General features: G+C 36.8%; 1 protein-coding gene across 1 annotated transcript in view; it reads right to left on the reverse strand.

The window, feature by feature from the left end:
- ENTREP2 (endosomal transmembrane epsin interactor 2) overlaps window positions 1-12,628 on the reverse strand; it is a 284,256-nt gene that overhangs the window by 183,103 nt on the left and 88,525 nt on the right. The window contains exon 2 of the mRNA XM_053464225.1: window positions 1,635-1,691. Coding sequence (XP_053320200.1) covers window positions 1,635-1,691 — 57 coding nt within the window. The remainder of the gene's footprint in view (window positions 1-1,634; window positions 1,692-12,628) is intronic.

Genomic DNA, 12,628 nt, shown 5'->3' on the forward strand with positions numbered 1-12,628 from the left:
ATTGTAGCTAGTTAGGGTATAGCCCAGCAAAGCAGCACATTATGTGCAATTGTAGACAGAATGAAGTAGATCAGATTGGGTTTATGTAATAGATAAACAAATGTTTGTCAAGGATTTTAAAAAATGTGCTTAAGGAATGAATGGAAAAATGGGCATCATTACACAAAATCAGTATATTTTAACCTAAATGTATCACATGCATCGTTAACCAAAATACAAATATATATATATATATATATATATATATATATATATATATACATATACAAACACTGATCAGCCATAACATTATGACCACTGAAGAGAATAACACTGATAATCTTGTTATAATCATGGCACCTGTCAGTGGGTGGGATATATTAGGCAGCAAGTGAACATTTCGTCCTTAAAGTTCATGTGTTAGACGCAGGAAAAATGTGTAAGGATCTGAGCGACTTTGACAAGGGCCAAATTGTGATGGCTAGAAGACTGGGTCAGAGCTTCTTCAAAGCTGCAGCTCTTGTGGGTGTTCTCGGTCTGCAGTGGTCAGTACCTATAAAAAGTAGTCCAAGGAAGGAAAAGAGGTGAACCGGCAACAGGGTCATGAGCGGCCAAGGCTCAATGATGCAAGTGGGAGGGTGAAGGCTGGCCCGTGTGGTCAAATCCAACAGATTGCTGAAAACGTTAATGCTGGTTTTGATAGAAAGGTGTCCGGACACACAGTGCATCGCAGTTTGGGAATGTGTAGCTGCAGACCAGTCAGGGTGCCCATTCTGACCCCTGTCCACTGCCGAAAGTGCTGACAATGGGCACGTCAGAATAAGAACTGGACCATTGGAGCGATGGAAGAAGGTGGCCTGGTCTGATGAATCACATTTGCTTACCTGAAGAACACATGGCACCAGGATGCACTATGGGGAGAATTCAAGCCAACAGAGGCAGTGTGATGCTTTGGGCAATGTTCTGCTGGGAAACCATGGGTCCTGCAATTCATATGGATGTTACTTTGACACGTACCACCTACCTAAGCATTGTGGCACATCATGTACAGCCTGTCTAGGACACGGTATTCCCTGATGACATTGGCCTCTTGCAGCAGGATAATGCGGCCTGCCGCAAAGCAAAGATTGTTCAGGAATGGTTTAAGGAACACAACAACGAGTTCAAGGTGTTGACTTGGCCTCCAAATTCCAGAGATCTCAACCCAATCGAGCATCTGTGGGATGTGCTGGACAAACAAGTCCAATCCACCGAGACCCCACCTCGCAACTTATAGGACATAAAGGATCTGCTGCTAATGTCTTGGTGCCAGATACTACAGCACACCTTCAGAGATAATTTGAGTCCATGCCTCGTCAGGTCAGGGCTATTTTGGCGGTTTGTGTATAGAGAGACATAAAACAGATCCAAAAACATCACACACATATACTGTAGAGAGAGAAGCATGCATCCCAAACCGTTTGCCTGATTATAAGGTATAACCTATTATAGCCCAATGTCATAATACAGCTTAAAATCTAGGTATGTGTTTCTTTATCTCTTCATAAGAAATGTCATCAACCATAATACATGCTTCTGGATAAATAATACATTTAGTGTCCCAAATAAATGGACAAAGCTTTGTCTGACATAATTAAGACTGCGCCATTACTTACTACAAGCGATAGGGGCCGTTTCCAAGCTACAACACCAATCAATCCCGACAAGAGCACCTGGAATAGAATGAGAAATGTCAGTGAGAGAGCACAGAGCAAATTTATTTTATCATCCGCTCAGTGACGAGAAGTCTGCACACACTGTACATACTAATTACTGATATGGAGTAAAAGAAGACAAAAATAAATAGATATATTTACTATTTGAAATATTAAAAAATAAATTTAAACAAGGCCAGTGTAAAGAAGATATGTATCTGAACGGGTTAAATATCCTTTGCTGTTACAATAATGATGTGAATACTTTTTTTTTTATTGTTACAGTAATAATAGAGGAGAGGTTTTACTTACTGAACATATATTACCATGTTTAATGCATTGTATTTTAAATGTGTACAAGTGTATACCGCACCCTCTAGACGCTTCATAATTTGCATATCCTGATAAAACATACAAACTTTGTAAAAAACAAAATAATAATAATAAAAAGCAGTATGCAGGGAAGGGACCTTCTGGCCCAAGGGACAAACACACTTGCACACACTCACACTAGAAAACACATGCGCAAGCGGCTGCACATTTGCGGTGGTGTGACGTGACCCTACTGTACTCCTGCCTCTCCAGCTCCAATTTTCTCTTCTGTTGGTTTATACAAACAGCAGAACATATTTTCTAAATGATTTAATCAAATGAATAACTATTAATACGTCGCAAGTTCACATAAAAAGTCTTGGTAAAGCCCTGCCTGCTAGCTGCACCTTTAAGCACTCTAAATAAAGTGTTCATGACATGCTTTTTTTGGGTACATATTCTTCACATCCTCTCATCCTAAGTCTTTGTATTGCACTTCTAAGCAAAAACTGTGGTTTACCACATCAAATATTTTTTTTTTATTATTGAATGTTGATCTGTACCCTTCAGCGCTGAGGGTCTATTTAAATGCACAGACTGGGGGGTAATTCATTTACCTGTTTAAATATTAAAGTACAACATGATTGCCAATTTCCAGGCACTCCCTGTTTAAAATTCCCTTAGGCCATTTTGCTTACATAGTCTGAGGAGACATACAGCCTTCAACATCTGCAACACAAAACACAACAGCCCTCTCAACGGAATAGAACGGTTAACTCGTGAATTTTACATTTTAGTGGATTTGCCATTGAAAAATGTTTAAAATATTTGTAATTAAATATAATACCAGTTTATTTTGTAAATGATTTTATTGTTTACTTTTAAATCCCATTCACAATAAGGGTCGGATTTAGCTGTGCCATTTCCATTAAGGAATTAGACTCTCGAAAATCCTTGGCTTTCCCCTTACATAAACTAAACAAAAAACTAAACAAAAGCTTTGGAAATCTTTTGTAAGCAGGTTTATTTATGTCTCCGACAAATAACTGTCTTCTATCCAGTGCTTAGCATTATAAAGTATATGCAAGAAAACTGTTACATTATTAAACCGAGCCAGCTGCTGGACTATTATTTATGTTTAAACCGTGGGGCTAAAAAATATGTGGCATTTTGTTTTGTTTTTTATTTTTGTTTTTTATGCCAGTCATTTAACGTGAGTGATTTTCAAAAGCTGTCATTGTGGAGAGCACTCTCTTTGTGAGGCTGAAAAAAGTTGACATTTATTAAAGAAATAAATATGTTTCCATAACAAGCTTCCAATGAATCTTAAAACATCTGATAAGGAGCAGATGCAGATTGCGGTACCATGTGATGTACAATGCCACAGACAAAAAAAAATGCAGAAAATTTAGTAATTATCTATTATGCACATTTCATAGGCACACATTAAAAATGCATGTGGATAGGTGGATAGCCCATGTGAGTAAAGAATCATCGCCCCTTTCAACCTCAAGACATTACAGTACCTCCATTAATGCCTAGTCTACTTGGTGTGAGATCGCACAAAATTGCAGTTAGGATGGCATCATGCTTTACTAGATATGAGTAGAATTGCCAACTACTCAATATTTTTGTTGCTTTTAAAAATAGTTTTAGGACAATAATATAAATACCTGAAGAGGAAAATTAGCTCTAAACAATGCAAAAAACAAGGTTTGGGGTCACAATGACATGTCTAGCTGTGCTAACATACTCGCAAAAGGGTTTTCTAATGATCAACTAGCCTTTTAATCTTAAACTTGGATTAGCAGACACAATGTGCCAGTGGAACATAGAAGTCATGGTTGCTGATAAAAGGCCTCTGAACACCTATGAAGATATTCCATAATATCGTTTCCAGCTACGATTGTCATTTACAACATTACCGTCTGCGCTGTATTTCTGATCCATTGCATTTTATTTCAATAGACAAAAATTGCTTTTCTTTCAAAAGATAAGTGACCCCAAACTTTGGAATGGAAGTTTACAAATAAAATTAATTAAAATGACATCTACATCATTTATAATAACATAAATACCTATGCCAAGTATTTCTCAATTTAGAACAGTGGAATGAAAAAAGATATTTCACTAATATATAATAATCTGTTCTGATGTATGGAGCTTGTATTTGTAAGTCATCACAGATACAGAATAATGCACAGCTATGCTAGGTAGTTCTTCTATAGACATAGAAAACTGAATACATGATTGTAAGCTTTGCATCCTCTGGCATTGAACATGGCCTTGGCAAACAAGTCATGCCCAAAGAATAACAAGTTGAAATCATAAGTTTAACATAATTAACTTTCAGCTATATCTCTGGCACATTTGTAAAGTAAAATATTGTTCCCTATCTGGAACAGATCTTGTTATCCACAGATGTGAGTCATATAGCAATTCACACCCATAAAACCCAACAAGAAGCCATGTGTTTCCTACCACATCTATTACACAGTTTTTTTATTGGGGTTATCACTAAAAGGTCAGTGCTTACACAGGGGAATTACAGCACTAATGGAAATATGCAGATCCATCTGTATCAACTCTATTGGCCTATATATAAACCATTAACTATGTTAATTTATTGCTATGCTTTCAGGTTTTAACATTTGCATTCTCACTTGTGGTTGGAAAGACCATGGACCAGATTCTACAGTACTGACTGGAGATAAAATGTGTTAAAGCACACCAACCCACAGCAATAGGGGTTACGTGTGCTATGCAATAAAAACAATAGGAACCAGTCAGCCGTCAAGTATATGCCTTGTATGTTCTATGGGTATACAGCAAATGGAAACTCCTCTGACTAGGGTTAGTCCCTCGCTCACACATGATAAGCCCTAACTCCCCCAACCTGACCAGTTTTTTTTACTCATGTATTGTCCTAATAAACAAAATGGAAACTTAATTAACTAAATATATTGTGTTCATAATTCTAAAGAATGACAATTTGTTTATTTGTCTCTGCAATAATAAGTGTTCTTTGTCATTTTTACCAGGATGTTATTATACCTTAATATAACATTATTTAGCTAATCACACGTGTGCTGTCTGTCTTGTCTAATAATACAATGCTGTTCCTATTTATGCCAGCGTTTTAATTTAGATATAATACATTCAAGGACTCTGCATCTCTATAGAAGGGTAGACTAAGGTCTAGTAAAATGGTACTCATCAAACAGTAAACTACCAGAGTAAAATAAAATTTAACTCAATGACGTTTGAAAAAACATTATACAAATGTATCTGCTTTCAAATATGCTGTATATTTTACAAATAGCTTTGCCATATACATACAGTTTGGTTATTATTTGATGTTCAGGTACAATGTACATTATGTATAGTTAGACATTATCTCCAGGCTATTTACATTTGCAAAAGGGGCAAGTTTGCATTTTGTGTCTGTAAGCTTGTTTATTTAATTTAAATGACTGACAACTAAAGGACTATGGACGTGCACTGATGATGTCAGCAGACGTCTCAGCCAATCAGCTGAAGCCAGGGGCAGCAGAGAACACTTGTAATGCACATTTCATAGGCACAAATGTCTGCGACCGCATTACTATCTACATGCAGACGGTATCGGTCGCCTAAAGCAAAAAAGGCCTTCTCAAAATGTAAGGTTATTGAAAAAATAAATAAATGGCTTGCTTTGAAGAAACCAAAGTTATTTATACAGTTACTGGCACTTGAAAGCATTACAGGCATGGGGAAGGTTAATAAAAAAAAGCTTGAGTTTTAAGTAAAGTGCACTATGCTATAATGCAGAGTAGAGAACTGTTTCATTTTTTTTCTTTTACATTGTCCTGATAAACTTTATTTTCAGATCTGGACATGACCTATTGTCATAAAATATTTTAGTTACACTCTATGACCATATGGCGTAGTAATGAATGGTTCTTATCTGTAATCACATTCTATGCTCTTCAGACCTTTTTTCCTGTAACCCAATGCAGTAATTTTGCATATACTAATGACCATATATGCATGCTTACAGGGAATTCTTTGCCCACTCTCTTGTACCTGAATATCAATTATTAGCTTCTCAGATCATCATAATTTTAGATCCTTCAGCCAGTTACTTCAGCAGCCTGGTTACTCCCATCCTTTCCTACAATGTGATAAGACCACAAGATGCATCTCCTTCAGGCCGCACCTACCCTGCACCCCCTTTCCAATCCTACTGCCACCCCGTCTCTCACCTCTCATATGACTGGCACATCTGACTTAACTCACAGCATATTCCTTTATACTGCTCTCTTCTTCATCCGGTGTCTGCTTCTCACTATTACTGTTCTCTGATCCCTAACCCTGTGTTTTCTCTCACTAAAGTTCCAATCCCAAAATATAATTGTTGTGAAGGCATTTATATAGTTTTTACAATGACTACATTTTTGATTGAATAGCTAATGTAGGCGATTTTAATTAACAGTTTGTTGTATACCTACTGTGCAAATTAACCAAGGTCTATGCTTTAGTGGTACAGAACATTTAGCTAGGACCCTTCAAAACAGACTTAAGCATAAATGTATAAAAGGAGCAAAGTGCAGAAATAACACACACCTCCAGATACTAAATACCATAAGAGACTTAAAGCAATTTTCTTAATAATCAGAAATCTTGTTAAGATCTTCATCGGTCGCTTTCTTAGCCTAGTGTGTCTCTGAGTGTTTGGGAATTTACTTGCAGCTTTTCCAGCATCATATTAGACCAGAGAATAAATGTTTGATTTTGCCAATAGTAATCAACCACTGCTTGAGTTCATACACTTAAGATCACTGGGCTGACAAGTCATTTACAAGGTTCTTAACATGGCAATATATTCACCTACATAGCCAGCCAGAAATAATTTGCATGTCATTGAATGTGTTTTCAAACAAATACGTCCAGCCATGCCAGGTTATTGTTTGATTCCATAATTATATAACCAAATATTCCCTGTTAACTTGGAAAATAAGTATATTGTTTCCTATATTCTAACTTATCACCATGAGACCTGAGTGACCCTTCATGGTGGCACCTAAGTAGCCATGAACTTCCCTTGAGTTGATCAGCTCAACAAGATCTTATAGACACTATCTATAGTCTTGAGTATCTGAAAGGTCCCAGCAGGGTTCTCTTGCATGATGGGCTAAGTTGGCCATCTATACTGTATATGTGATACGGTGAGATTACATTTAAACATTACCACAACCAGGCCCTTGATGATATCAGGCCATAGTGTCTATTTGCTCTGTGTATAAGGTTATACGGCTAATACAGTTAGATAGCACAGATAATGACCACTAATCGTACTTTGCTACATACTATCTTGTTTTTTTCTGTGATTAAACATTTCAAACCATTGTCTACACAATTTAACAGCACTGTCAAAAGACAGGCTAATGGAATTGATTTTAACATAATCCTCATCCTCACCAATAGCACTGTTATTATTTTATAATATATGTTGAGGTTTAATCCACAGAATGGGTTTTGGGCAGACACATTGGAGTTAAAGTGTTGTAGTTGAGACTATCGTATGACAGACAATCATTAATATGAGTAGATCCTGCTTCCAGAACTGGATTCAATTCCCATAAGCCCAAAACCAGGCCAGAGTTCCTCTTTATCTATTATCATGCTTCGCAGAGGTGTACAATCAGTAAATAGGACATAACAAGTTGTGCATGAAAAGTACTTTTCTTTTACAGAAACAAAAAGGTAAGCAGGGCCCAGCTCAACCTTATACACAGGTGGAAAACAAAAAGTGTTGTCCTGCAAGATGTATTTTAACAAGTTAATGTGTTTTAAGGGGGGATTTAATCGCCCTACCCAAAGCACTGCATTACTCATGTGTACCTTCTTTAAAATATGTTTTAATGAGGGCATAATACCCAATATTTTGTATCATTACGATCATTAAAAGTCTGAATGAATCCAGAAGAATTAATCATCAATGCTATCAATTATTTAAGTTTGAATTACAACTTACCCCATAGGGTCATAGACATACCTGAGAACTTCTGGGCTCCCGCTACCCGTAGCCTTCCCATGTGGGACGCGGCCAGGACTGCACATTACGTCGGTGGGCGTTGCCGCTGACGTCGGTGGGCGTTCCCGCTGATGACAGCGGGAAACACCTCCATCTAAATGAAAAATGGGCGGGGAGCGGGGCATGTCAAGACCCGGTTCCCGTGACCCGGAGGATTCGGGTCTTGACCCAGAGAACTGGAGAAGCAGTGCTTACCCAGGTATGGTCATAGAGCTATTGTTAAAGGATGTAAGGATTCAGTCACCTGTAAGCCATGTAAATGTATACTTAGCTGCAGATTGGGTAAAGTCAGGCTTAATTCTTGAACACATGACATATTGTGCATCACATGATCCTGAACAGTACAGGATAGTAAATTTGCCATTTAGAATCGAATGGGTGTGTTTGTTAATATCAGTGTATATTGTATTTGCAATTTCTGCTATATGGCATTATGTATCGACAAGCTGCAGTAACTATATTTTCCCTAATAGAAATCTACAATAGGCACAATGGTTGGAACGCAATGATGTAATTGCATTACACCGGCAAAGCGACCTATCTCTGCACGTAGCAACGCCTTACCAGCATTTTGTAATCGTAAATAATTTAGGAAGATTTTTTTTTTATTATTGAGAATGCAAGAGGAAAGGATGTTTCTGCTAAATCATTAAAGCAGTTGGCAGTTTCTGGAACCTGACAATTTAGTGACTAATTATCTAAAGGTTATCTCTCATGTTTGAGAGAAATGTTTCCACAAGCAGGAAAGGCAGACAATTAAAATCAAACTCCAATAACCCAAAAAAAAATAAAAATATGATTTCTACCTTAGTTGGCAGCAACACGACAAAATGCAATTGACGTGTTCTAGAATTACAAAACCATTTTTGAATTCAATCATCGCCTTGTAAATTAGGTTAACAGCTTTTTGTTTCCATCCACTAAAGTAAATTTTGCGAGGATTAAGAATGGCGTGAAAAGCATCACATTGATATAGTGACTGAACATAGTTGATTATTTCCATTATCATTAATATTTACTTATATAATATTTTGTTCCAATATCATGTAAACAAGCAAGACATGCAATATAGGTATTAAATTTTGATGAAATGGATAAATCCGCAGAGTGATTTAGGAGAAGTATTTACTAGGGGATACATATAAGAAGTTGTTACGATGCAACGTTTGGAATGTGGTCTTATCACCAAACCAGGAAATTGTAATTCCACTTCTCAAACATAATAATTTAAAAAAAAGGTTGGGGGTTATCAAACACCCAGGGTTCTGCAGGACAAGGGGGTAAAAACTGTCTAGGGCTGCCATTGTGAATTCGACAACCAATGCTTTGCCGTGAGGGGCCCAGCAGATTTGGGGTTTCAGAGCATTTCCAATGTGGCATGGAAAAACTCTCTTGAAAACGTGAAAAATCATGAAAATAATCACGTCTATCTTTGAAGTAGCTAATTTATCCCGAACAAGCCAACAAAGAGTGATAGGGACTTCACTGGCAGCTGGCTGAAAGACTAGCAGAAGATTACACACTTACACAAACCATATCTTTTTCAGGAAAATCGCACCTCTATAGATAACGTTGAAAATATATACCTCTGTAACGAACCTTCTTGAAATGCCCTCAACTGGCTTTGACAATTGAATAACTAAAAGCGGCTAAACCCCATATGAAAAGCACTAAATAACCAGTAGTGTTAACTATTAACAGAGCAGCTTTTTTTGCCAAATATTTATAAATATGACATAAATGTTTGCAGAGCATTGGAGTAACATTTCATTATCAGAGTTGCAGAGATCCAGTTATTTATTCCCCCTACTATCCAAATTTTAAAGACTAAATGAGGAACTAAGAGGACACAGCGCCATGATCTGAATACAAAAGGGAAAATTCAACACCATCAGAATAAACCTCGATAAAACCGGGGAACATAATTGCATTTCGAGTGAATAGTTCAATCTTTCCATTCTTCTCTGTGGCTGACAACTAATTTGTCAAATGCCACACTGATTTCCCCCTGTAAATTGGACAGCTGAGACCCCCAACCTATTTACATAGGCAATAATATGCTGCTATACGGTAATTTTTCCATTATCCCAGTTTACATTCTTGCCACTGGAGAACTGGCACTGAGAATTTATATGTCAGCCAGAAATTCTCACGTACCTCATCTCCCTGATATTCCAAGTAGTCTGCAAATTTACTAAGCTCTGAATATGGATACAGTGTAATGAGATGTGATTAATTAAATCATTAAGACTTGTTTTTTTGTCTTTACAGAAGATACTATCTTATGCATATTTCTAATTAAAAGGAGCTCACGGAGAAACTGAAGTGTTTCTGAAATAAAACTGGAAATTACATGTATTTGAAAGACAAAATGCGTACGTTATCTTATGGCAGAGAAACAGAAGTTGGTTGAATTTTTCACCAGACTACCTTATCTAGAATATGCTTACTTAAAATAATAGTCACATAATATTGTCAATAACCCCTTATGTATAAAATGATTTGTAATTGTGGCTTTAGAGCTGTAATTTCATTGACTATGTATTCTATAGGATTGAACCGTTTTTTACCTTGAGTTAATAACAGACTGGAATGACACCAAAGTGAAGCATTTGACTTTGAAAAGAGTCATACACCAGTAACTAATATGTTGAATGACAGGCCACTAATAAATTGCGAGGTTAGAGTTCTTTTTAGAAATTAGCCTGAGCCATCTAGGCCACAAATTTATTTGATATCCAATGATTTTATACCTTTCTAATATTACAGCGGAATAGACAGCAGTTAAACAACTAAAGTCAAAGGGACATCAGCAGAAAAAAATATAGCGTTATTCCTGGATATTACATTTTTATGATATCAGTAAGAGCTAAAAAAATGATATATGCATCTTCAATAGAGTTCCAAACTTGCCTCCTTTCTAGAAAGAAAAAAAAAACATTTTTTTCTGGTTTGCTTAAGTTACATTTTTGTACATTACTCATATTTATACAGATGTATCAGTACATGATACTAAATGATAAAAATGTAGCAATTGAAAATAAAATTCCATTGGTTTCTAAAGTGATATCAGCCCCCCCACACACGTGCACCAGGTATGTATGATTGCATATCTTGCGGATTAAACAGATACTAGTATTTATAGAATACTAAAAATAATAATAAGTAATAATACAAATAAGAGCTGATCTATTGGATAAAGTGACTGGATGTGACAGGCTGTCAGGCTACAGTGACCAAGTCTCCTTCAGCGAAAAAATAAAACCAGCATCACCAACATGATAAACATTCTGCAAAACATTATATTGAACTTTGAAAAGTATAACCTCTGCTTTATACAATATGGAGAAGGGTAGCAAAGTAAAATGCCCCAGGAAATACAAACTTCTACATCAGTGCTTTATTGGGTATTGTCGTATTGGGTAAGACAGTAGTAATTTGGTCTGTGTCTATATGATTTCTATAACGATGTCTGAATTGCTTTTTTAAGATATAGTGGCTTTATTATCCCTGTGCCAAATGGTTATTGCACTAAAACTCGCCTCTTCTCCAAACCTTATCTGTGCAGTTTACAAAGTGACCTACATAGTGACCTAAATTTATAGTCTAGAGGACCACCAATATGAGCTTGTCTTGTTCCAAAGGTGCACCCTGGGCAAATTACTATCTTGGCCATAGGGTAAAATGTCTATGAATAGAGCGTGTCGTGAAAGTGTCAGAAAGCATAGGGGAGTGGGAATTCCAGCAAACCTCCTATGGAGACATTAAATTGTTTTTCTCCTTTTCATGGTACAAATGGATCACTGGAGAGGATTGTGGTTGCTGCCACTTGGAAAAAAGACTATTTACTTTTATGTGAAAGTGATGCCGTTTTGCTTCATTGGATATTCAATTGACTAACACAAAGGTAATGAATTTCGATTTCCACTTGCTAATCTCTGCTTAGGGTCACCTAACAAATCCATCCCAGACATTAATAACTCCCCTGTTGTAACATTTGCAAGAGTCTGTAGAATATTTAATTACACTATGATGATTCCTGTCTGTGTAAAGCCTTGAGTAAAAGTATACCTTTGGTGGCCCCATTTGGAGATGAGGAGCACATTGAGAACACAGCTGGACTTTTAGTTTCCTCCTATTATCTTTACTGGACACGTACATAGACTAGCATTACATCTGATGTGTGCCTATATCTAAAACTGTGTCGAGTGTTTCTCCACTGTGTTTAAGAAATTTCATGCAGGGAAGTGGATGGCAAGCACTGTCGCTGGAACAGATAAATAGCAATGGCAACTCCGTTTGTAGAAAAGGGCTACTTATCAACTTAAGTCTAGAAGGATGATAATAAGTACTTGCTGTGTAAATATCAAGGTTTGACACTCTTTACCTAATGTATTGGTTTGTCTTGGTCTGTTTATTCTAGCCTCGCCATTGCCCTTGAATATATGTATTGTATGAAGTGCTGGGTAAATTGTTGGCGCTATATAATAAAATATAATAATAATTCAGTGTTGGCAAATAACTGCAGCACATCAGGCATGTCTTTAAGGCATATGAAACCTGAATG

This window comes from Spea bombifrons, chromosome 4 (assembly GCF_027358695.1).
Source record: "Spea bombifrons isolate aSpeBom1 chromosome 4, aSpeBom1.2.pri, whole genome shotgun sequence".
In the NCBI taxonomy this organism is placed as follows: domain Eukaryota; kingdom Metazoa; phylum Chordata; class Amphibia; order Anura; family Pelobatidae; genus Spea; species Spea bombifrons.